The sequence below is a fragment of the Centruroides sculpturatus genome, unplaced genomic scaffold, assembly GCF_000671375.1.
Source record: "Centruroides sculpturatus isolate CEXI.00-Female unplaced genomic scaffold, Cexi_2.0 scaffold379, whole genome shotgun sequence".
Taxonomy (NCBI): Eukaryota; Metazoa; Arthropoda; class Arachnida; order Scorpiones; family Buthidae; genus Centruroides; species Centruroides sculpturatus.
In genome coordinates, this window is record NW_019384620.1 from 359,936 (window position 1) to 387,229 (window position 27,294).

General features: G+C 28.8%; 2 protein-coding genes across 3 annotated transcripts in view; one reads left to right on the forward strand and one right to left on the reverse strand.

The window, feature by feature from the left end:
- The window catches only part of LOC111625454 (spectrin beta chain-like), a 123,289-nt gene extending 107,786 nt beyond the window's left edge, over positions 1-15,503 (forward strand). Inside the window, exons 29-51 of the mRNA XM_023368603.1 lie at positions 179-442; positions 569-699; positions 773-959; positions 1,037-1,237; positions 1,371-1,579; positions 3,564-3,768; positions 6,225-6,488; positions 6,567-6,677; positions 6,763-7,007; positions 7,087-7,225; positions 7,311-7,395; positions 7,487-7,578; positions 7,659-7,763; positions 8,077-8,181; positions 10,615-10,730; positions 10,815-10,903; positions 12,850-12,966; positions 13,198-13,303; positions 13,377-13,452; positions 13,534-13,637; positions 13,897-13,939; positions 14,022-14,173; positions 14,717-15,503. Of these exons, the coding sequence (XP_023224371.1) occupies positions 179-442; positions 569-699; positions 773-959; positions 1,037-1,237; positions 1,371-1,579; positions 3,564-3,768; positions 6,225-6,488; positions 6,567-6,677; positions 6,763-7,007; positions 7,087-7,225; positions 7,311-7,395; positions 7,487-7,578; positions 7,659-7,763; positions 8,077-8,181; positions 10,615-10,730; positions 10,815-10,903; positions 12,850-12,966; positions 13,198-13,303; positions 13,377-13,452; positions 13,534-13,637; positions 13,897-13,939; positions 14,022-14,173; positions 14,717-14,720 (3,150 nt within the window). The 3' untranslated portion in view covers positions 14,721-15,503. The remainder of the gene's footprint in view (positions 1-178; positions 443-568; positions 700-772; positions 960-1,036; positions 1,238-1,370; positions 1,580-3,563; positions 3,769-6,224; positions 6,489-6,566; positions 6,678-6,762; positions 7,008-7,086; positions 7,226-7,310; positions 7,396-7,486; positions 7,579-7,658; positions 7,764-8,076; positions 8,182-10,614; positions 10,731-10,814; positions 10,904-12,849; positions 12,967-13,197; positions 13,304-13,376; positions 13,453-13,533; positions 13,638-13,896; positions 13,940-14,021; positions 14,174-14,716) is intronic.
- Positions 15,504-17,386: 1,883 nt separating this feature from the next.
- Positions 17,387-27,294, reverse strand: part of LOC111625446 (REST corepressor 3-like) — a 112,138-nt gene continuing 102,230 nt past the window's right edge. For both annotated transcript variants that reach the window (XM_023368594.1, XM_023368593.1), the window contains 4 exons: positions 24,710-24,767; positions 20,360-20,532; positions 17,833-17,915; positions 17,387-17,758 (listed from right to left, as the gene is read on the reverse strand). In XM_023368594.1, the coding sequence (XP_023224362.1) occupies positions 17,713-17,758; positions 17,833-17,915; positions 20,360-20,532; positions 24,710-24,767 (360 nt within the window). In that variant the 3' untranslated portion in view covers positions 17,387-17,712. The remainder of the gene's footprint in view (positions 17,759-17,832; positions 17,916-20,359; positions 20,533-24,709; positions 24,768-27,294) is intronic.

Below are 27,294 nucleotides of genomic sequence, written 5' to 3' on the forward strand. Positions count from 1 at the left end.
AAAATTTTTATATTTTATATTAATATGACTACAATCAAAAATATTAACTCTTTTTTGTTCTAATTTTATAATTAGCTAATAAATTTTATTTAGCTGTCCATTCATTATGTATTAATTAAAATTTCTCTGAATGAAATGCAAGTTAATATTCAATATTTTAACAATTTAAAATTTATAGGAAGGACATGAGTTGATGAAAGAGAAACCTGAAATGGCTAGTATAATTGAACCTCGTTTAGCAGAATTATCACAGCAGTTTGAAGCATTGGAAAATACAACTAAAGAAAAAGGAGAGAAATTGTTTGATGCAAATAGACAAGTATTGTATGAACAGACTTGTGATGATATTGATTCTTGGATTACTGAACTTGAAAACCAAGTATTGACAGCAGAAACTGGACAAGACTTGACTAGCGTCAATCTCATATTGCAAAAACAGCAGGTATATTCATAGCCTAAATATATTTAAATTCAAATATAATTAATTATTAATTTCATATTTAATAATTATAATATACTGGTTTAATTTTAATTATGATTATACTGAATTTAATTTTTAATTCATTAGACAATAGAAACACAGATGGCAATCAAGACGAAACAAGTTACAGAATTACAGTCACAAGCAGAATATTTAGAAAGAATGGATCCTGAAAAAACAGAAGAAATTAAAGCTAAAAAAGAATTTGTTGAAAGCAGGTAAAATATTAGAAATTTTAAATAATTATCTTACTGTTTTTCTTATGAAATAATAATTCAATGTGTTTTAAAGATTTCAACGTCTTCAAGCACCTCTCTTGGAACGAAAAGAACAGCTTCTTAAAAAGAAAGAAGCCTATCAATTCCGTAGAGATGTGGAAGATGAAAAACTATGGATTCAAGAAAAAATGCCTCTTGCAACTTCTGAGGACTATGGTAATAGTCTGTTTAGCGTTCAGATGTTGAAAAAGAAAAATCAGGTATATATTTTGTCTTTAGCTTTTGAAAGAAATATGCTAAACAGAAGTTTTTAATGATTGTTTTCAATATTTTTTAGTCTCTGCGAACTGAAATTGATAATCACGAACCAAGAATCTACAGTGTGTGTGAAAATGGTCGCAAGTTAATAAGTGAAGGTCATGAAGATTCAAAAGAATTCCAAAGTCTAATAGATGAATTAACTCATCTATGGGAAGAATTGAAGAAAGCTATTGACTACAGAAAAGAAAAATTATTAGAAGCTGAGAAAGCCCATCAGGTAGTTTATTTCTCTAATAAAAAATTATATTACATTCAAGCATAAGTGCTTATGTTATGAAATAAATTTCATAATGATAGATAAATTATTTTATAACAAAAATTCTAATATGTATATTTACTATTTATTACAGTATTATTTTGATGCTTCCGAAGCAGAAGCATGGATGAGTGAACAGGAATTATACATGATGGTTGATGATAGGGGCAAAGATGAAATAAGTGCACAGAATCTAATGAAAAAGCATGAAAGTTTGGAGAATGCTGTTGAAGATTATGCAGAGACAGTGAGACTACTTGGAGAAGTAGCTAAGCAATTAGTTTCAAGTGAACACCCTGAAAGGTAGCCTTATTTATTAATAATTTAGAAATTTTCTTTTATTGCATACAGAAATTTACCTCTGTTGTTGAAATAAAAAATCATGAATTATCTATTTACAATGATATTCCTACAATAAGAATTTAAAAATTCATATTTCAAATTATTCGGATATTAAATGAACTGATTAAAAAAAAATGTAGTTAAAATTGATATGTTTTATAAATTTGAACAACTTGAACTGTGATCATTGAAAGTAATATCTCCAAAATTTCAATGGTAGAGATAACAGACTTATCACACTGCTACTGGTATTCATACAACTTTTGTATTATTTTAATTGTAAACAAAATTTATTTTGTTGTAGATATCTAAATATTATGTATGACTGATGAAGGTCTTTTGTACTGAAATGCATACCAGTAATAAAGTTGCATTGTGATGACAGAAGTATCATTTTAATGTTACCAGTAGCAGTGTGATAAGTCTATGTTATCTCTACTGTGAGCCGCTGGGGAGGTTGGAAAAGCCTCTCCGATATGGCCACAGGTCGGTGACCTACTTTCTTGTCAAGGATGGCGTTACGTTCAGTTATGCGTTACGCGAGTGGAGGAGAGTCAGAGGGGTCGACGATAAGACGATGTACAGTCGAGTAAAAACACCATTCTAAACAAACAGGAGTTTATTAAACTAACTAACTAAAGAAAATTTACACAAAAATCCTTCAACTTCGTGGATGAGAGAGAGAGTTCACAATAATATTTCATACCTCTGAGATAATATCGGATGGATACTTCCGACTTAAATTTCTGAAAGGTGGTGCGAGGTGTGGCACAAGGTGGAGGAGGTCTGCGAAGGGGGGCCTTCGATGTCCGACTTTGTCGTTGTTCGTTCGATTGGTGACCCCCCCCGATTGAAGAAGGAGGAGGCTTTTTATACGTTTTGCCGTGAGACAAGTCGTCATGTGACCCATTGTCTTAGCAGGTGTGAGGTTAAAGGTGGTCCCGAGCTGCAATAGATCGTCGAAGTTGGACTTTAATCGTCAACATTAAGACTTGCAGGCGACTGCTATTGTTAGATGGCCGAATGTTTACGTTAAAGGAGAGAGTTGTAACTTGATACTTAATATGTTTATATAAGGGAGATAGTTGATTTCGTTTTTCTGACGATGGTTTTTTTCCCAGTAAGGTAATAAATTTATTCAAAATATGTTACAGTTGTTAAAATTTGGAAGAAAGAAAACAAATTGGGTTGCCCATGGGTCGGATCTCACACTACCATTGAAATTTTGGAGATATTACTTTCAACAATTTTTGAAGCTAAAAGCTCTTAGGGTCGAGTTATAAACTCCGTAACGTAACCGTAACCGTACCGTATCCATAGCTGTAAGCGTATCCGTATAGCATGGTTATAAAGTCCGTATCGTATTCGTATGGCCGTACCGTATTCCGTAAGAAAAGTTTGGATCGATCAAACTTTTACGGTAGCAATACGGAAAATTGACCAACTGCGCATGCGCTAATCGTAGTCGATGATGATAGTTGTTGCCAGATCAAGCAAAAAGTAACAAATTGATTGAAAAGTAACTTTTGACTGACAATGCTACTTCTAAATAATATAAAATTTTAAGATAAGAATTACTTTGGTCATAAAAAAATAGAAAAATGATAAAATGAATAAATAATTATAGTGTTAGATCTGGCAATAACTATAGATGATTTTGCGCATGCTCACAATGGACTGCTCCGTAAACCGTAAGAAGAGTTTGTTCCCTTACGGATACAGATAAGCCCTTACGGTAGTTTATAACTGTTGCTATAGATATCCAGTGTAGCAAACATTTACGTATACGGATACGGTTACGTTATGGAGTTTATAACTCGACCCTTATATGATATAATCATTACTTTTATTAAGCATTGGTAAATAATTTTATATTACCATGTACTATTATTCTTTGCAAAAGAAAGTATCATTATAATAATAATACCAATATATTTTGTTACAGTGACCAGATTGCCATCAGACAGTCTCAAGTTGATAAGTTATACGCTGGTTTGAAAGATCTTGCCTTGGAAAGAAGAGCTAAACTAGAAGAAGCTTTGAAATTGTTCTGTTTGAATCGTGAAGTAGACGATTTGATGCAATGGATTCAAGAGAGAGAGCTTGTTGCTGGTTCTCATGAACTTGGTCAAGATTATGATCATGTCACAGTAAGTTATTTAAAAATTATTAAATATACAATAAATTGTGCATTTTATATTTTGTTTACTTTTTAAGCCTAAAAATCAACTGTCTTGTTTTTAAGAAGAAATTTCATTTATAAACATTAATTCAAAATTTATGATTATTATTATTCGGACTTCACAAATGATTTAAGTCTATTTGGACGTTAATAGTTTTTTATAACTGTTCTCATAAATGACGTAAATTATCTGTTGAGTTAGTTGCATGAGTGGCAAAATTAAAAGTACATTGAATGTCCACAACAGGTTCAGCTAATCACCAATTTTAATTGTCAAGATCAAAAGAGAGGATTAGTGACAGCAGTCATTGGTGTTTAGTATCACCTTAATTTTGTCTTCCATATGCATTCACCTTTAGAATTTTTATGATTCTCATTTATTAATTTATAACAATTCGCATATACTGGACATTCTAAGTTCATTATTAATCTCTAAACTGAAATTGATAAAAAATATTGGTGTGATAGTAATAAAAAAACTTATGCAGAGCATAAAATAACTGAAAATCGAGAAAAAATTTTATCTGATTTTTCTTCAACGGCTGAATGCTATTTATGATTGTAGTCCTTAAATGTTGGAAGAGATTTTTTCTTGAATCTATAGAATTTGTAAGTTTTTTTTATTTCAAGATGCTTTTCATTCTAAGAGAGGTTTTAAGACAAAGACTTTGTTTTGTTTTCTATTAACTAATTTAGTATGTTGAAAATGTAATTCAGGAATTAGGTAAATTTTATGTCTTTTTGTTGTTTGAATTTCAAAATCTGCTGTTATATTTACTGTTTAATCTAATTCTTTTTCACTTTCATAGTTTTCTTGTAATGATATATTGATATCTTTTTCTAAAATTTCATTTCCTATTGCATCTTCATTAATAGAAATTTAATGCAATATTTTATTTTACGTCAGTAGAGATACTTTTCAATATTATAATTAATGCCTTTTTGAATTTTTATCAACACATTAGATCAAGAAATATCAAAGCAATCTTGTCTTAAAAATATTAATCTTAATTTTCACTATTTGGATAATGAATAATAACAAATATTGAAATTTATTTGAACTTACATTATTGTTTAAATATCTTTTCATCTTATCAAAAGTAAAGATAAATTTAAAATTTTACTTCATTTTTGTTATCCTGTTCTTTCAATGTAATATAAAACAATTTTTAGAATTCTAATTTCTTCTTGATTAATATTTAATAGCTTTGATGAAGGGTGTGTTTCATTTTAATGAATATTTTATGTTCTGTTTTAATTTATTATAATTTAAAACTTGGTTAGGTAATTTTTTTTCTAAAATTAAATCAATAATAATTTTGATGATATGGTATATCTTATTATATCTTGTAATAAATTACTGTAATGTACACAATATGATTAGCTCTAAAAAATTTTACTGAAATTTAGTAGTTTTACTGCTGAATTTATTATTACAGGAAATGAGCTAAAAATATTTTAAGATAATACAATATACAGCAATGTACAGTCTCTAGTAATTTACTGACTAAAGTAATATAATGCACAGTATCACAAAGACTGTGCATTACATTATTGCAGTTGGTAAGATAGGATGTTGAAAATACTCATTAATTTGTAATTTTGTTATGATTTCTCTATTGTCAAGAAATTTTAAATTGCTATATAATTTTTCAAAACATTTCTCCAAGTTATGCAAAGTTAGTATGGGTACATTCATAAAGTTTAACAACTTAAATGAAAATGATATTATCATATTCCTTACTTTTGCTGAACATTTGACATACAACAAAAAAATTGCTGTTTCTAAAATCAAGTTATCATTTTATCTTTTAATTCACTTAAGTTGATTTATAAACATCAATATCACCAGACACCATTTTCTTCACAATGCAAACAAACTCTTTCCTTGGTGAATTTTGTTAGAGTTTTGTTTAAAACAATGTCAACTTCAAGCATGTGCACTGAGCAGAATTATTACTTTACAACTAACTTGTTAGTAATTTGTTTAACTTTACAAACATACACTGTCTAATCAGTTGATATTATAAGTTAGTTATTTTATTTTTTTCTGTCTGATTTAAGTAAATTAAAAAATGTGTAGTGAATAAAATAAGATTTATGAGATTATTGAATTCCTAATTGGACCCAAGATACTTCTGAATATATTTAATTTTAGTTTTAAGCACATGTTATTAAATTAAAAAAAGAAATGCATTGCATACAAACTAAATAGAGAAAAATATAAAGCAATATTTCTGTTCATAATAATATTAAAAGTTATATTTATAATTAACTGTTTTAGTATAAATGTTTAAACAATACAGTTTTTAACACCTGATCTAATAAACACCTTATAATGGTTCTTTTATTATTTTACCTATTTTTAAAATATCTTAATTAATATATGAGTATACATTTATTCATGTGATATTTTTATTTTAGATGCTCAGAGACAGGTTTAAGGAATTTGCTCGTGACACTGAAGTAATTGGCACTGAACGTGTTGCCATAGTTAATGAGAGTGCAGATTTCCAGATAGCATCAGGACATTCGGATAGTGCAACAATTGCCCAATGGAAAGATGCATTAAATGAAGCATGGGCTGATCTGTTAGAATTAATTGATACACGCACTCAAATGTTAGCTGCATCTTGGCAGCTACATAGGTTCTTTCATGACTGTAAGGATGTCTATGGTCGTATATTGGTAAATATCAATCTAATATAAATTAATTTTGTCATCATCTAGATTGAACATGTTTTATTTATTTTCTATACATTATAGGAAAAACAAAATGCAATGTCTGATGAACTTGGTAGAGATGCTGTTAGTGTTTCAAGTTTACAAAGGAAACATGCTGGTTTTGAACATGATCTTCAAACTCTTGGCACAGCTGTAAGTTTACAATTTTAAATAAATTAATTTAAATTTATTATACAAAAACCAAAATTAAATTTGATTAATTAAATATCTATTTAAGGTTCAACAAATACAAGAAGAATCTGCTAAATTACAAACTGCATATGCTGGAGAAAAAGCCAAAGAGATAACCAATCGAGAAGCAGAAGTTGTTGGAGCTTGGCAAAAGTTGTTAGCTATGTGTGAAGCCAGGAGAAGTAAGTTAGCCGACACTGGAGATTTGTTCCGTTTCCTCAATATGGTTCGTGATTTGATGCTCTGGATGGAAGATGTTGTAAGACAAATGAATACATCAGAAAAACCAAGGTTCTTTCAAAATAACCTTCTTTGTGTTGTTGTTATATAAATTTTGTTCACATAATAACTAATATCTTAAAAATTTCAGAGATGTATCTGGTGTAGAGTTACTGATGAACAATCATCAAAGTTTGAAGGCAGAAATTGATGCTAGAGAAGATAACCTTTCAACATGTATTAATCTTGGAAAAGAGTTATTAGCACGAAACCATTATGCTTCAAATGAGGTAAATATACTATTTTAATTTTATTAAATCTTTTCTTTGTTATAATATTAAGTACATTAATTATTATTATACATTTTTCTTACAGATAAAAGAAAAATTGTTGGCATTAACAAATCAGAGAACTTCAATGATGGATCGATGGGAAGAAAGATGGGAACATTTACAACTAAGTAAGTAGTAAAATCAGAATATTCAATATTTCTATATCCAAACATTATTGTATGATATTATCTAACTGTTATATTTTTCTGTTTTTTTTAGTCCTTGAAGTGTATCAGTTTGCTAGAGATGCTGCAGTTGCTGAAGCCTGGTTGGTTGCACAAGAACCATATCTGCTTAGTCAAGAATTAGGGGTTTGTAAAATTATATTTCAGAAAGAAATAATTTTTTAATTTTTATGTTAAATTGTTAAATTTATTATTTTATTTTGTAGCATACTATTGATGAAGTTGAACAATTAATAAAGAAACATGAAGCATTTGAAAAGAGTGCAACAGCTCAAGAAGAAAGGTTTGCTGCTTTGGAACGGTTAACAACGGTAAGTTTCTATGTATTTCTTTACAAATTTTGCATTATTAAAACTGAAACAGTCTTTTTATTTATGAAACATTTAAATAAATTAAAACTGTAGCTTACTATGCATAAAAGTCAATCTATGAATTTCAATCTGCAGTGTGTTCTAGATTTGAAACAGTAAAAAATACCAAAACTCTAATATGCAGAATGATGAATACTGAAAAATCATGTCAACCATTTAATAGGAAGTTTAATAATTGATTTATTATTATTATTCTTTAGTTTTCTCTTTGCTTATTTTCTGTAATACTTCTATCTCCTCTAATTTATTTAAGCTTGAGTTGAAAGAACAAGAACGTCATTCTCGGGGACACGAAGATCGTCAGCAAGCGTATCACATGCTGGACGAACATATGAGACGTTCCGGCTATTATGATGGGGTGAATCTTTTTCCATGCTTGTTTGAACTTCTTGATTTGCATATCAAGAGAATTATCATTTCACTAATTTGCATGAAAATAGTTATTCTTATAACAGATTTAATCATGTTTGCAAATAGTGAAGGCATGGTAAAATCTACATTTTTAACAAAATTAACTTTTGAATGATGATTTTAACATCTAAAAGTACTAGAATTTTGTGTAATTTAATCATCATACCTTTTTTTACAGTAATAATTTTTTATTACTGTAATATTTTTTTATCAGATAAAGTTTAACTGTTTTTGAAATACTGTATATTAATACAAAACATCGTTTTAGGTTTTTACATCTATTATTCCTGTTTTTATTATATAAATTCACTTCATTTCAAAATATGTAATTTAATAAACAGTTAATAGTGTTTTGTAATAGGCAGTTCTGATTCTTTTGTCTTTCAGAAATCTTGTTTTATGATTCATATCAAATTGATAAAAGACAAATTGTTTTTGTTAAAGTAATTTGATATAAATCTTTTAAAGTAAATAGTGTAATTTTTACATAACTGATAGAATTAAATTTCTTGATATTGTGTATAATGATAAAATACTTCAATCAGGTTAGATTAGACTTTATATGAAAATTTGAATTCTTGAAATCAATTTTCTGTTAAAGAGAAAATATATAAATGAACATTCAAATACAGAATATTAATTAAAATATGATTTTGTAATTGCAAAATTATTCATTTTTCTTCAAATAATAGAGATAAATATCACTAAAGACATGAGATCTAAAAATTTTCATATAAAGTTGATTTTGGATAATAAACTTTAGCCTTAAAACAGTTTAAGTTAAATTTCTCTGAATTTTTAGCTTTTTTCTTTTTCTAAACAAAAATTTACAATAATAATAATGAAAAAATAAGAAATGTTTCTTCCATTTTATTGTGAACATACAATTAAATAACCATAAAATTACAATTCAGTTTTCTTCTTTGTATATTACAAAAAGAGACTGAAATATTGTAAGATAGCGAAAGCAAAGCAGCATCTTGATGTTGTCATCTTAGCATTTCAGTTTTTGACAGTTTAATGAGTTTAATGTTTTCAATTTATCCTTGCAGTTATACTTTGCTTTTCTCTTTCTTTCTGTTTACCATTTGTTAACAACATTGAAATAATATATATATATATATAGAGGGATTCTAAATTTTAATTCTAGTAAATAAATTTTTACCATTTTATTTTTGCATTATTTTATTCATGGTAAATTCATTTAACTATACATCTTTTTGTGATTGAGGAAAACAGTTTTAGTAGATTTAAAAATTAGAAATTGCAGATAACTATTGTGTATAGATCCAAATTTTTTTGTGAAATCAAAAACAATGCAATATTATCAAGTGACAAATAAATAAAATTAATTAAAAAATTACAACTATAAATTTATTTTTTAAAATTTTTTTGTAGAGACTTATATTTTATGATAATGATATAATTACGTATTGCCTCATTTTCTATAAATACTGAACGCTACACTTTATTTTTTCTGTTTTTTGTATTACCTATTCAATTTTGTACCACTTTTTTTGGATCAAATGAAACGAGAAAAAAAAATATTTTTAATATATTTGAGTAGAATGTTTTGTTACATTTTAAAATATTTTAATTAAGACTTTTTTAACTTGCATATCAAAAACAATATATTCAAATATTGATAATTAAAAATGACAGACTTCTATTTAGATAACTATTGGTTTATCACATATATACTCATGCATTTCATCAATTAGAATTGTGTTGGATTTCATTCAGTTTATTTATTAAATATTATTTTGATTATTAGGAAAAACAGCTTGTCTAAATCCACTTAGTTAATTTACAAACAAGAATTGTTTTAGATATTTTTTCCTAATACTTTGTCAATATATTTTTTTAGAATTGTTTTAATGAAGGCTGAACAACATTTTGTTCATTCATTAAAAATATATATATATATATATATCTTTATTTTGGTTTACATAAATATAACAAATGATTCTGTTTTTAAAGAAACATCAATTACTTAACTTTTTTTATATTCTGTAATTTTTTTATTAGATTAAAACAAAGCTCTGTACTAACTTTAATAGAAATTGAATTTTTGTTTTGTATAATTATAAATAATAATATAGTTTGTAATTGATTCATAATTTCTACCGCAATTTTGAAGATATTTCTAGTTTTGTTTTTAACCTTAGTTAATAAAAATTAAAAACTAATCTACTTTAATATGTAATATAGTTGAGAGATATTGTTACAAACTTGCTTGCTTTAAATCTCAGTTTACAGAATTAAAAACCCAATTGAAATGCAAAAGAATTGTGTTTTAAATAAAAGCATCTTGACAAAAACTCTATTGAAATTTTAGTTATTTAAGCTTTCTAAATATTTCCATTAACTTTTGATATAGTTTGAATTAAAAGAATTAAAACGTAGAGAAGAAGAACTAGAAAGACAGAGGCAAGAAGAACTAGCAAAAATGGTTCCACAAATTCCATTACAGGAAACACCAACTAAAACTGACAGGTATTTTAATTTTTTTTTTTAACTATAAAATGAAAATAGTCTCATACTATTAAATTAAGTAAAATTTAAATTTATTTTTTACAGGACTGATGGAGAAGTTGCAGTTGAAGCAGAACCTGAACAGCCAGTAGTGAATGGTGAACAAGAAGCGGCAGCAGAACCAAAACCAGAAGGTGAGTGTAGAATTACATTATACAAATTTTGGGGTAATTCTTTTAATGTTGTATTTACATTTTGTTGGATTTTGATGCTCTTTAGTTTCCTATAACATACCAATGAATTCTAAGAGTAAATATTTACAAATATTTTAATAGACTTTTCATTCTGTAGTATAAGTGGAAAGTCATCATCAGTTTTTGAGGTGGAGTGTTGCAAAGCCTCTTTTGCTTACAGAATTGCATTTGTTCTCAAAATTTGATCATTTGATTTTGATAACACTTTCATTTTCCATTAATTATGATAAAGAATTTAAAAATGTAATAAAAAAAAAAATAGAGGTCCACAACTTCATTTTCAAGATGCAAGTCATAGCATGAGCATGCATGACAAAGTGATGTCCCAAGGTTGTTAGCATGTCTTCTATGTCAAATTGACAATGTCCATGCTCCCTGAAGTAATTGAGCTCACCTAACAGAAAATGGCCATGATAAATGAACAGAATACAACAACAAAGCAATCAACACTGATTGCTTTCTTATTAGATTGTCTCTGCACAACCATCAGGTGCAAGGATGCCTCTTCCATGTGCAGCAAATGTAAGGATCTGTTTTTTCCAGGTTCCACTTCATTTCTATCACAATACATCAAAGTCATGCAATGTCCTAGTAATGTTTAATTGAAAACCTGAATAACTTTTTGCTATCCAGAATGCTTAAAATTTATTAGGAGATTTAAAGAATTCATTAGATTTTTTTTTATATTATTATTCTCTTTTACATAGTAGTGTTTATTTTAATTTGAATACTTCTTAAAACTTGTGATAATTCATTTAGATTCTTAAAATTTTTATTTAGGTAGTAAATATCCTGCATAAATATCAGTTGTAGTGAAGATGAACAAATGAGTTGCTTTGAGAGTGAACATAGACTGTTTTGAGCAAATTGCATATTATATTAGTTTATAATCATAGGATTTGTATTTGCAATTAATAAAATTCAAATATTTAGATTTTATTAATTTAAACAAGTTGGAAGGCCTGATGCAAGCATCAGGGCATACTAAATTACAAATAAAAATAATAATATGCCAAGTATTAAAATGTAAAAGTATAAAATAATTTATATTGTTAATTTAAATAATAGCTAGGGGGTGCCCTCTAGTGGCCATTTTTGGCATACCATGACAGAAAATTCCCAGTTTTTCAGCTTTATATAGAAGATTATTGGATTTTAGAGTAAAAATATTTAGTTGGGAAATACTTTATGCGGGCGGAGCTTGGCCTTTGTGACCCATGCGCCAAAAACCCATAACCTACCAACCAACACTTATGCATAAGTATAAATAATACAGTGTAAAGTTTTTATGTTTCCTAAATTTAATATATAGGATAATATTAATATAGGAAGGATAATTAATAATTGTTACAAATTAATGTAGAATTAATTCTTTTTTTTTTTATTAGAGTTAAAAAAGAAACAACCTTTTGATTAAAAGGAAAGATTTTTGTGTTTTATTTATCACTGTGAAGGATATTTTAATTTGATATGTCAATTGTGTCAAATTCCATGTTGATTTTGATCATTAAATTGAATGATAAAAAGTTAATTTACCAGATTATCAGTTTATACAGTATTTTAACTGTTCTATTCTGTATAATAAATTAGAACTTTGAGTATTTTGATAAATTTAATAATTAAATTTTAAAAACAAAAGAAAATACTTAAAAGCCAATTTAGATAGTGTATGCAGCCAGTTTTCCATCATATGAAATTGGCTCTTAAATACTTTATTTTCACACACAAGAATTTTGGTTGGATATACTGCAGTTATATTGGTTTTTATAATAATTATAAATTAGGTTAATAATAGAGCATACAAAGGGTAATAATGAAATTATAAGAAGAATTAAAATTTCAAATATTTAATTCCGTACAATCTGATTAAACTTTTAATTCAAAAGTTTCAACACTGGAGAGAGAAAAGAAAAAACAACGTTCTCGCTCCACTTCTCCGTTCGGTAGCTGGAAAAAGAAGAAACAGGTAGCTGAAGATATAGAAACTAGCACACCAGTGCCAGGTAAATTCAAAACAATAACTGCTTTGGGACTAAATTTTTCCTTCTGGTGGTGGTGTCTTGCAACACTGTAGCTTCATTTCCTGTTAAATATTATGGATAAAAGTGTGGGAAAATGTTGTACTTTGAACTGCTTTTGGATCTTTGGCATTTCAGGGCAATTTTGTGTTTAAAGATGTTTGATCTGCAAACACGGATTTAACTAAATTGTTAAATTTATTTTTTATTCATTAGAAAAGACAAGCCTTGCTGCCAGTCCCGTTGAGGAGGAATTGCAGTTTGAAGGTCTCCTTGTCAGAAAACATGAATGGGAATCTACGACAAAGAAGGCTTCCAATAGGTCGGATTTTCTATTTTTCTTAAAAATAAAATAAAATATCAGAATACTAATTAGGAAAATAATACAATTACAGATCTTGGGATAAAATATACGTTGTGCTGCGTGGTAGTCTTTTGTATGCTTACAAGGATCAGAAACATTTCAAACAGGTATTTTCAGATATGTTGTATGTTTTTATCTACACATGAATTAATATAAAAGTCATTTAAATATTTATATACAAATTACAGAAACCAGACAGCTATTATCACGGAGAAACACCCATAGACATGAAAGGAAGTACGGCCGATGTCGCCACAGATTACACCAAGAAGAAACACGTATTCAGGCTGAAGTAAGTACCAATTGTTGTCTATGCTTGTTTTTTCTACACGAGAACTATTTTTCTATATAAGTGAACACTGGTGACAACAAAATATTTTTGCATAACTGTTTTTGACAAACAAGCCTGTGTCTTGTTTGTTAAAGTTGTGTTTGAATTTACTTTATATTAAAACTAATGTTTATTTAGAATATTCAAAACAATTTAGAATTTTGTATGATCAATTTATATGTACAGTTAAGCAAATACAAAATATCCCCATTTCTTTCAGATTATCCAATGGTGGCGAATATCTGTTCCAAGCTAAAGACGAGGTAAGGCAAAATTTACAATCAAAAATGAGAAACGGAATAAGAGAATTTTTGCCAAAATAAATTTGTTCTTCGAATTTTGTAGGAAGAAGTCAATGTGTGGATAGAGAAGCTACAGGCCGCTTCCGGAGAGGGAGAGGGAGCGGGACCGTCACACTCCCAGACGCTACCGGCCAAGGGAGAGGGAGACAAAAAAGACGAACACAAACGCCACGGATTTTTCACACTAAAGAAAAAGTAATGGAAATTCCGTAATTTAAAACTTCAAAATAACGGCTTGCACCATGCTACAGATTAACTTTGTAAGCCTAAAACAACTAACATTGGGATTATGGGCAGATGCTTGGCTGCGACCTTCTCGGAATGAATTGCAAGAAAACTTTAAACAAAAAAGCTTGTACTTTTTAAAACAGTTCAGATCAAACTTATTTAATTTCATATTGTTAGTTACATTCAGGCATGGGTCCATCAACACATCTTGTCATCATCTAAAAAAATGCTTACTCTCCTTGTTTTCTTCTCTTAATACTTCTCTCTAGTATGAGGCTTGCATGTCATCAACTTACCAAACTGTAAACTTGGACGAGTACTATTCAAGTCTTGTGTATATTTAATTTTCTCGCTGTTGTGTGTTCTTGAAAAAAAAAATTATCAGATTTAAATGTACAAAGTTTTATTTCAGAAAAAAAAAACAAAAAAAAAAACATAGGTATGGTGTTCCAATTATTGCTCTACAGCAGGATAATAACCCCTTATGGTAATATTTTTATGTTTTTGTAGTTAGACAACCCGACGAGCGGCGAAGTATCCATCCAGAAAGAGTCTTTGCGGCAGGACAACACTTACTCTACAGAAAACAGTTGCCGGAGTATCTTCCCTTCCCCGTAATTTTGTTTTTTTTTTATTATTATTATTTTTTAGCTTGGTTCCTATCTTCCCTCTGTATACATCTTTCCTTTATTGTTAAACTGGTGAGGTAAATGTTATGTATATGTCTTAAATATTTCTGCTGTGATTGTTATAATAGTTTTGTACTGTAATGACATTTTAATTAAAAAAAAGAAAAAAAAAGGTAAGAAGATACAGATGGGGAGACTTTATTGCGTGTTATGGTAGTGTTTTCCCCCTTTATTTTTTGTTTTAACGCCAGAGGCCGTCTCTAAATAAAAGTTACACTTGCACGGTTAGAATTGTTTGTTTCCCCCGAGGAATAAAAATTTCCCGATATTTTATATTGTATTTTCATGGAAGAAAATAAAAGGTCGGGCACTCTTCCGTCATGCCACGTTTGGTGTTCTAATCTGGTTCGAGGGGGGAGAAGAAACAAATTGTCTTGTAGAAAAAAAACAAAAAAAAACATCTGAAATAAATTTATCATTCTATATATTAATTCAAACTTTCGATTGTTTTCCGTCTGTATTCGATCACCGTTACGATTGTTGTGGTATATGAAGCTTTGGAATATTTAGAAAAAAAAAACAATGCGCCTGTTGCAGAGTTTTATGTATAATAATGAAAGCTTTCTGTCCCACATCTCTGTTACTTTTGTATCTAGAAATAAATATCAGAGACTATATTAAAAATTATATATAATATATAAATCGTCGATATAAAAAACAAAATGTCGGTTGCACGCTGACGTGTTGCACCCGAAACCAATACTTTTTTCCCTTATTTTGGAAGCGCTGACGATACAGGTTCGTCATCACTACCAAAATCGCACCTTAATTTGTAATTCGGATGCATTTTTTCATTTAAAAGAAAAAAAGGAAAATAATTGTAGCCTCGAAAGATTTGTGAAACGTCGTCCAAGATTTTAATGGAAAAAATTATATATATATATATAATATACATATAAATAGCTTGTAATTAAAAAAAAAGGGTAAAATTTAGAAATTGGTAAAACGTGCATCTATTTATTGTAATTTTCTACTTAAAACCTTCTATAATAGATTCTTCGACTAGTTTTAAGAGAGAAATGTTCAGGTTATGGTTCATTTTTTTACATTTTAGTGCAGCTAAAGTTGGATTATTAACAACAAACGATATCAAGTTAAATCTTTAACAACAGATTTAAAAAAAAAAAGTTTTTCTTGCTTCTTATATTATTAGATTTAAAAATTGTTACAATTTTTACTTGAATTATTTTTTAATTGTTAAAGATAAACAAAAGATTTGTGAGCTATTGCTATTTGAAATAAATTTGTAGGAAATTTTAAATCAGATGATATTGAGAAAATAGTTTTGTTTTCAGATGTTTTTGTGAAAACGGTTTGCGCGCTGCCATCGTGAAAATTAATCTGGAAAATTTACGCCGTGTCCGTTGTAATTTCGGGAAACGAAAGGCGAACGAATTACGTGCCAAATATCCCCTAGTGTCGTTATTTCGAATTAAATTTGATTTCGAAATTTCGTAAACGGCCGTTTATTAGCTCGAGAAAAATTTCAGAAATTCCGATACGAAATACGAGTTTTTGTATACGTATGTTGCAAAATACACCAAGAATTAAATCTCCTTTTATCTTATTTATTCTTTAAAATGATCGTATAATACACTACACCGACTAATTATTCAATTCTTTATTCACCGAAGAATAATTTATATATAAATTCTTTTTAGATTAAAGGAAAAAACAAAAAGACATCAAGGAATCATTGAATGGAATCTAAATTTTCTCGGAACGGTTACAAAATATCATCGGATAATTTTTACAGGATTTTTTTCAAAATTAAATCAAACCTTTCTATGTTAAAGTAAATTACCAAAATATAGATATATTTATAAAAGGTGTTTATAATAAAAGTTATAACAATAGATTATCGTCGTCGGGAAGGAGAAAACTATTCTAATTATTTGCGGCATTTTTTTCTAACTTCGTTTAGCAAATTTGATTTATGAACTAGCTATTCGAGTACTGTACCATGTCAATTTGACGGGGTTATTTTACACGGAGTTACACGAATTCCCGACGAGCCGCTGTGTTATTTAACCAGCCGGCTCGTAAACAACACTGGAATCTTTAGCAAAATCTAAACTACAAACCAATTTTTAAACCACAGAACATATTTAAAATAAGAGAGAAAAGCGTACGCTCGAATCCAATTTTTTATTTTGCCTACATTATTGTCCGGAGTGAATTATAAAAATATGTTTTGAAACCAAGCCGAAGACACGGAGATGTCTTTGATATGCAAGATTAGATATGAGATTTACAATTAAATACCTGAAAGACGAAAACTATCCCCTTTAAATTACACTATGTACAGAGACGAGTGATGTTTTTCCCCCGCGTGTCCACGACGATCGTTCCTAATCTCACTAAAGAACCAAGTAAACTCCCGTGCTGCTACTCGTTCGGATAAATTTAGAAATGAAAGTGACGCTCGATTTTCTTTTTATATTTTCCTTCACAAATTCGTTTTCCTCGAAGGAAGAAAGGAACATAGCGGTTAGAGAAATGAGCATTTATTTCAAAAACGTCACTCGACCAACACACTCACTCTCTCATGTTATTACATTTCCCTGTTAAGGACGTGCTAGATCGAAGATTTTGGCAATCTCCGACGACGGCATCCGGACGATTCCTGAGTAGATTAGGCAAAATCTGACTTTAGGGTCTACGATTTCGTCGGCGGAAAGAAGTGCGATCGGTATTATATCAGAAAAACGACATAAATTATACATCGTGTTCGCGTCCCGTTTAAAACCGGTGCTCGACCTGGATGATTGTTCCAACGCTAGAATCTCCGTAAGTCAAATCTATGGTGCATAGACTTCATTGCGGGCAACTGGTCTGAATGGATGGATCTCCGCTTCTGAAACTAATTCCGCATCCATTAGTATTATCTTAAAATCCGCGGATACCGAATATTAACGAAATTTAAGCAAGCGTTACCTGGTTGGTGACGTAGATCCTGCAACTGTTATGCTGGGCGAACCCGAATGACTACTAGCACCGCTATCGATTTCTATTTGTAGCTGAAAGAAAAAATAATAATGCAAACAATTTTATAATTTGTATACGTGAACAAATTATGAATTTAAAATAAAATTAACCGAAACGTAATAATTTCGATACCCTTCTGTTGTACAGTACAGTACATTAAAATTTAAATGAACTTGGACAAAATTAAGTCATTTTTCTCGACCACCTCGTATAACTTTTTTGATGATTTTGATACGTGAATTACGAATTTTTCCTTTAGTTTAACCGAAATCGACGATGAAATCAAGAAAAATGCCATTTTGACGACGTCTATTTATGCAAAATAACGATTCTGTCACGCTTTTTGCCTTTGTAAGGCTTTTCTCCTCTAACTTAATTGCAACTGTTAACTCACATCGGTTTTAGTCCCATTAACTATTTTTGTGAAATTTATTTGAAATATCCAACGCGAAAGTAATGTTAAAAATCGAATTAAATTTCAATGTCCGAATATTAGTATTATGTAAATTTAATTTGAAAAAAGATTTTCCCAATTTACGATTAAAGAAATTGTGTGATTCCTTTCGGGTTTCGTTGATGGATCTTATATTAAATATTGATTGACGTATTCAATTGAATATTGTCACTTTGAAAGTTAATAAAACGGAAAATGAAACGTTTGAAATCGAATTAAAAAATATTCAGATTTGTGATGCTCAAGATGAATTTCTTGTTTGTATTTAATCATTCAATTACAGATTTTATTTCATGTTGCGTCCAAACTATTGCACAAAATTTAAATAATTTTGACCTGTCAAAACTTTTTTTAGCAATGATCTTCGGTGTTAGAGCTACAATGTAAAATCTTATTGGAACGATACATACAGTGGTGCTTCATACTTCGAACGGCCTACTAGAATGAGTTAAATTCGAAGTCCGAAACAATTTTTTTCCATTAGAAATAATGAAAAGCGAATTAATTCATTCCCAGAACCTAAACAATGCCCATTTCGATAAACTTAAAACAGCAAAAACGCATAATTTAAGATAAAAATAACACAATTAAAAGTTAGTTTTCGAAATACGAAGTACCACTCTATACAGGGTGCATAGGAAAGTCCCTTTAACCGGAAAATTCTTGCGAACGGAGAGAGCTACGGCTATGCAAGTGAGGTAACGGTATAATAAAGCGACTACGCCCGACCTAATGCAAACAACAGCAGCGCCCCTAGTGGCAAAATTTGGAAGATAGGCAGTGCAAATCGAAAACGAAAACAGATAGAGCAAACTTTCCAATTAGAAAGTTTTAGAGCATCAATTAATTAGTACAAAACGACATGTGGTTCACACGGATAAGATAAATTGTCGCCTGTACACCCAAAAATGTCCAAAAGCGATGCATGCCATTTTGTGGGTTAAATTTTACATACGTATACTGTCATGGCGGTACTTCATACTAGTCATTGATACTTGTGTTCAAGAACTATCGTGAATCAATAACTAGTGACGTTTGGCACAAGGCGGCTCCCCTACGGGAGGAATCAGTCGGGAGTACGAACAGTCGGGACCGCCGCCATGACAGTATACGTATCTAAAATCTAACCTGTCTTATGTCAATACAGTTTGATAACAATGGCGAACTTTTCTAACATACTCGACATTAACTCGTTATCACTGTGTGATAGTTTGCCTTTCTGTTGTTTTTTGTATGATGTTATCAAGAATTCCAAGGAATTTTCCGGTTAAAAGAACTTTTCTATTCACCCTGTATATGTATAATGTATTTTTCTACTTCTAAAGTTCAACATTTCATGTACCTGGACTTTGTCCCTTCTTTGATTGAACTACTTAACCTATTAAGTTTGGCAAATATTTTGGTGCATTATCTGATAAAGAGGCCTTAGTACAGCTTGATAAGCAAACTAATGATGTAGCATGTTTCAAATGAAATAAGATATGTCATTGTCTTGCTTATACAGCTGTATTAAAACTACCTTACAAGCACCCTCTGTTCATGAGTAGGTTGCCAGTTTAGCAGAACCCACCAGATCTAATGGAGATATCAAAATTTGATGTAATGTATGAAGCAAAAATTGATTTTTGAATAAATTCAAAATAAAAATTTTCCTATTTTTCATAGACATATGTACAATATTCCATAATTCAAACTGATTATTTTTTGTCCCCTCAAATTTGAGATTTAGAAGTTTTGCTGTACTTGTGAAATTATAAACATTTTGAATAACTTTTTTTTTGTTTATCCAACACAATGTAGTGCAACTTTTCTGTAGATCACGACACAGTTTCAAATTGATAAATTTTGCATAACTTTAAAACATCATTTGTATGCTATCATTTAATTTATTCTGTGAAGACAACAAATGAAAGCTTTAAAGTTAATTCTAATAAATTTTTGGAATAAATCAAAAGATCCAAAAATAAATCTAAATGTATATGAATTAAATTCATTTATGAGATTATCATTTTACTTTATTACCTCATCTTTTGTATCCTCATTTGCTATTCCATGCTCGGCTTCGTATTCTTGTAGGACCGAATCTAAATTGTATCGCCTACGATACGTTATGAAAAAACTTCGGACGTGCGCTTCTGTCTTGGTGCCTATCACCTCGGCAACAGCCTTAAAATCTCTTCCGTATTTTCTTATGCCTGAAAAAAAGGTTTAATTCATATATCCTAATTTTAAATTAATAATGCATATCATTAAATATGTATTAGTAGTCATAACACTTGTTTGAAAAAATGAGAATTCACACTAAAATTTAAGATTAGCCATTGAAAACTTTGCATAAGAGAAAAATTTTTTTTATGCTATCTTTTGAATTTCTGTTTGTAGTTGTTTAAACCTCTTATTGTAGTAATGAAGCATCTCAATTCCAGATTATAAAAGCCTTGTGCTGCATATATTTCATATCTTGCATTTGATAGGCTGCACTTAAAGGATCATTTGCTTCTTTCATTAATTCTTGACTATGTCTTAATTGCTTTTCTAGTTCTGACTGTGTTTTTATCTTTTCATTTTCCACTACTTTCCTCTTGAATTTTTCTTCTGCTTCTCATTCTTAGTTTTATTTTTTTCAAGATTCTTCCTCTTTTCTATCAGGGCTTCTCTGTTGTAAACAATCTGTTGTTATAGATATTTTTTGTATGCTATGATATATCAGTAAAACATCTTTAATAATTCTGAGAGCATATTCTAGTTTTGATGTTAGCATAGAATTTTTCTTAGAAGCAATTCCTTCTTCAATGAAAAAAGTTTATCAACAATTTCTTGAATAAAATATCAATAGTGCAGTTTTCATCAATTTCGCAAGCACGGGTATTTGAGAAGACCACTAGAATTTATTCTCATCAATAATTTAGACTAGTAAAAATCAATATGCTTCTACTTAATAAAGTGCTCTCCATTATCATTTGTTCCTTCATTCACAGTGAAATCACTCTTTTATAGTGCTTTTAGTATCATAGCATTTCTACACAATGACAACATTGTCAAGTTTATTGGGCTGCAATTTGAAAAAATTGTAGACCTATAAATTCCCACTGTCATCCTTCCATTTGTCCATCTTTCCTTAACCTTGAGAACAGAGATACATAGATGAAATCTGAGACCAGATATGGAAACCTTGGGGCAGGAGTCCCAATTAACTATATACAACTTTCATTAACTATATATCAAACTTACATAATGTGACTGTTATTACACTCACATTAAATAAGCACTTGCTGTTTAAAGGCAGCTCCACACATTTGATATATGCCAATTGCCAAATAATTGACTATTCATTCCCTTTGATTTGGCATAATATACTGACAAGGAGTGAGAAACTGCAAATACCAAATATTAGTCACAAGTCTAATTTGGTTTTGCCAAATGTTTGTTAACTATTCAGCAAACACTAAATGTTGGAGTCACCTTAAGATTTGTTGTTATGGAAAAATAAACAAAGGCTGTATCCAAAAAGATGATAAAATTCTGGAACTTGCTGTGTCATGTCTCTTGCATTGTTAAGAAAAATTTTTTAATAAACCATTCAAAGCATGGGGAATTTTCTCAAAAATATAGGACAAAATGGTAAATCTACAGAAAATTTAGGACTACTGTAATGCCAATACATGTATAATAGAACACATATTTTACATGAATATCTACAAATTAAATTTATTTATATATTCATCTTAATTTAATATAAATGTTTAAATAACTTTTATACTAAACACTTTAAGGATCTAATCATTTGATTATTCGTTCTTTCAAAAAATTCAACAAATTTCTGTCAATTATCAAAACCTCCACAACCGTATATGCATCCTTTACATCATCTAAAAATACAGTAAATGAGCTAATGCAGTTAATTGTCTAAACCACAGGTTCTCAAACTTATTTCGATCACTGCCCACTTTGAGATTTAAAAAAAATCTAGTGCCCCCATATTTTTTAACTTATCTTTTTACATTACCATTTGTTGCATATCTTAAAAACAGTTATTGCAAATATAATGTTTAAACATGCATTATTATATGGATAGGATAGATAGGGTGTGACCCATATCCTATTTCTGAGATCAAAGAATGTTTCAATGAGAAGAAATAAAACTCATATTTAATCATTGAGCCTTCTACTGCACCCTGAATGCCTCCAGCGCCCACAAGGGCGTATTATCGCCCACTTTGAGAAAGGATGGTCTAAACTGTTACATTTCTTATAATATATCAGTGTTAAAAATGCATCCATAATTTAACAAAGATTTTGTACAAAAAGAAACATTTTTGAAAAACAGATATAAAATTTTAATGTAATTCAGAAAGACAACTATCATTCAAATGGGTAATGTTTTAATGCAATCTCTCAATAGTATATTGTAATAGAACCAAGCAATTATTTATTGTGACATCACCAAAATACCAGGCTGCAATTTTTCACGTATTTAATTTATAATATGTGCTTGCCACCTCAAATTAGTAGTGTGTCATATATCATACTTTTTCTTTAAGAATAGAGTCATGCCAGGCATTTATCTAATACCTTTCAGGGAAAAATTTTTTAACTGAAATAAGATGATTTCTGGTTTGTATCAGAAGTTCTTATATAGTTAATTGGGACCTCTTACCCTAAGGTTTCTATATCTGGTCTTGTGTTTCATCTATCTAACTCTGTTCTTGAGATTAAGGAAAGATGGACAAATGAAGACAGTGGGAATTTATAGGTCTACAATTTTTTCAACTTTCAGCCCAACTAATAAATTATTGAGACTGACAATAATGCCATAGTTCAGTGTTTTGCATTACACAAAAAAACAGTAACAATTTTGTTTGACACCAGTGTGTTAATTTTAAGAAATTTTAAGGTAAGTTTGACTGAAATTATTAACTGAAGATTTGTTTAAAGTGAGAAATAAAGTAACAGATAACACAAGAAGGTAGACCAATCATTCTATATTGGAAACAAACAAGATAAATGCTTGAAGTGATTTGCTTCAGAATGATGATCACTAGTTTTATATATAAGAATTTATTTTTCTTCATAAAGTAAGTTATCATTTTCTATATTTTTAATTTTGGTTGTGTGTAAGAACCACTGTATAAAAACTAGAACCTACAGATTTTCATCAGTGGGACTGCAGCATTACTTGATCACCACTTTATAACACAACACAGGGTGATTTTTAGAAAATATTTTTTTGAAAAGAATATACTATACAAAATAAGAAATATGATAATTTAAATAGTAGATAATTTTTTAAGGTATTTTTTCCAAAATTAAAAGGTTTAGTTTACAGTAATAATTTTTTTCTTTGAAGTTTTATACAAACTTCTGATAAAAGCACATACTAATGTTATTCGAATAATAGTCACAACTATTACATTTTGTCACAACAGAAACGTGTTATGTCTAGAGATAACTATCTTAGTGTGTGTTAATCAGATGATCACCATCTTTGAATTCATCTCAAAATGTTTAAATGGGAATGGGGTCATAAAATACATGAAACAAGACTAGTCGGTGAGAGCAGTTCACTTGACACCTAGATTATGACATCTTTGACTGATTCAGTCTCTTGAAACTTTTGCTGAAATTGTGCAACTGATATAGTATGGTACAGGGTTTATCAATAAAATTCATTGATTATGAATCAATGAATAAATCAATGAATAAAATCATGTGCAATGATTTTATTCATTGATTCATCCACATAAACTTTTCTCCCCCAATCAGAATGATCTGGATTTCATTCCTCATGCATTAGAGGCATCCCATCATTGTTTTATCACACCTGGAAAAGGAGAAACTGATAGATTCATTTTTTTCATAACTTTTCACATATTAAAATTAGAGGAGAACAAGTGCAGCATTGCATTTAGCCCATTTCATGTATCACTAGACCTCATACCCATTTAACATTTTGAGGCAAATTCAAGATGGTGACAACCAAGATAGTGACCATCCCATAGACACAATGTAAAGGTGGTTCTTTGTAGGCATAATATGTTTTAATCATGACAAAATTTCCCCTGTCCAACTAAGTTCAATTTTATTTGGTGTAAAATGAGTTTTGATTCACGCTGTATTTTAAACTTCATATTTTTTCTGCAGTTATTGTTCAAGGGTAATTATTATTTGAATAAAATTGGTAAGGCTGTTTCAATCTTACGAATAATTTTAATATTTTAAATCAATTTTATAGATTAATAAATAAAACTTCTGATAATACATTCCTGCATTAGTCATATTATATTTATATCATGATTAAAATCTAACTTAAAAAAATATTCATTAAAATAAATGATTATAAAAATAACTTTAATTAATAAATAAAAGATTTACCTTGTATTGCTAATAATAATTCTTCATTTGCCCATCTAGCACTAATACGATTTTTTCCCTTTAAGAAATATTTTAATTATTTTATCAATAAGAAAATCATATTAAAAATATTTAACAGTTATCATTTTATTATTAATATAATATAAATTTATATTACTGTCAATAAATGCTATATAGGATTAATTTATTAAATACAATAAATAATTTTGCTAAAGAATAATCAGAATACATCTAACAAATAAATTATTACACTATACTAATTTATTTTACTTTATAAATGTTATTTTGATAATTGTGTATCATCATATATAATTTTCTATTATATTTATAGTTACAATTTTGCAATACATTAGACTCGTGATTAACCAGCTTAATGTAATGGATGGCCAAGCCAGTTAATACATATATTGAAAATAAAGCATTTCCTGTGCAGTCAAGCACATTAGTGCATCCATATGTGGTTTATTTTTCAGCTGTAATTTTTATGATACATGTGATAATGTTTTAATACAGAATTTTCAGTAAAAGTAAGCTGGTAAGACACCTGAAATTACCATAATGCATTATTCATGGAATAACTATGTTTTATGAAAATATTTGTGATCACATTTATATACAATATTTAATAATACAGTACTGTATAGTAATAAAAAGTACAAAATAATTATTATTACCTGTCATAAAGTTTTTTTCAAAAAACTTTATGACAGCTGATTATGACATCTGACCTGATCATCTATGTCATAAAGTTTTTTCAACATAGATGATCAGGCCAGATAATATGGAAGGCTGGTACAATTGACATTTACAATACAATAGAAGTCTATTGTATTGTAAATGTCAAAACAAAACAATTTGTAACTTTTTTTAATACAATTTATAAGTTATTTTCAATAACATTACAATGTTTTATATAATTTATGATTTAATTAACTTGTAGATAGATAGATTGATAAAAAGACCTATATATTGTTAAATTTGTAATTTGTAGGTTATCTTATTGTTTATGAGAATTTAATTTAATGAATTTTTAAATTACTGAAAATACTTATAATTTCTAGTCAAAGAAATTAATAATAATTTTTGTTTTATACATTTTATTTTTGTATTTTTTTTTGTATCAGATCAATAAATACTTTAACTACATTCCTAGAAAGTATTCACATAAAATTTTAAAGCTATGTTTTTATTACATTCATATAATTTCCAAAAAAATATATTACATTATACAGGGTGTAATGAGACTCTTGACAATATTTAAGGGATAGATTTTAGGGTAAAAAATGAGTTTAAAATTCTCTACAAACATTCTTCAAATTCTTCTTCATTTTCAAGAACTGCCCTTCCAAAAATTAATTTTAAACTTCCCACCAAAAGGATACTTCTATATTTTCCACTTCTGTATTACCAATACATACAAACTGAAATGTTATTTTAAATGTTGAAAATGTTTTTGAATGTATAGAAGCTGAACTGCTCAAAATATCCTCTGCCAATACAGATGCTATTTTTAACAGTTCTTGTTAATTATTCTATTTAATTTGGTAAAAAACAAAATGTGTTTCAAAGTAACTTTACATTAAAAACTACAACTGCTTTTCCAATTAATCTTTCAGGTTTTCCAACTATTTCTTTTTAATGTAAGACAGATGGATACTGAAAAATCTTAAAATAGATAAGGTTTCATTTAAATTTATTACAAAGATCCTACTTGGGAAACATTTACTTACCTCAGTCAATTGACAGAAGCTTTAAAAAACAGAAAATTACTTAAAAGAGTTGACAACTCAAGTGTTGGTATTATGGCAAGAAATTTGAAAAGTGTCTGTTTTGGTAGGCTATATCTCAAAAACAAAGATTTTGAAAAACATTTATATAGGATTTTAAGCTTATTCTTAAAACTAGAATCTATCCCTAAAATACTGACACAAAGTTTCATTACACCTTGCATATGATAAATACAGTAATACCTTGACTTATGCAATTTTCAAATCTCGTCGATTCATCTTTTGTTTGAGCACCACAGAATTCTTGGTTACTCACTCCTCCCACACTATTGTTTGGCTTACATTTTCGGACATGTCATGCGGAATCGACACATAGCTAAAATTTATTTTGTGTTATTTATTTCTGTGTTTGTTATATCTACAGAGACATGAGAGACTCTATGTGATGATTTCTTGTAACCGTGAATGAATCAAAAGACGAGATAAGATTTATGAGAACATTTCTTAGCTTACATACATCCGACTTGAATTTTACACAAATTGCAAAATTATTCCCCAACTTACATGATTATTGCTCAGTCCCACCTATTGTGTAAGTTCAGGGTATTACTGTATTATACCTACATTTTATTAGCATAAATGATAAACAATTACAAATACAGATTAACATTTATAATCATATTTACAATCTAGAATCAAGAAAAATGAGCTACTTATTAATCAATTCATATTCATTTGCATAAATTTAATCAAATAAATAAATAAATTATAATTAATGGTTAATTTCTGATTGACTTTTTATTATGGAATTGTTAATATAGATGTTGGACAGGAACATGACACCTTGTTTCTCAATTC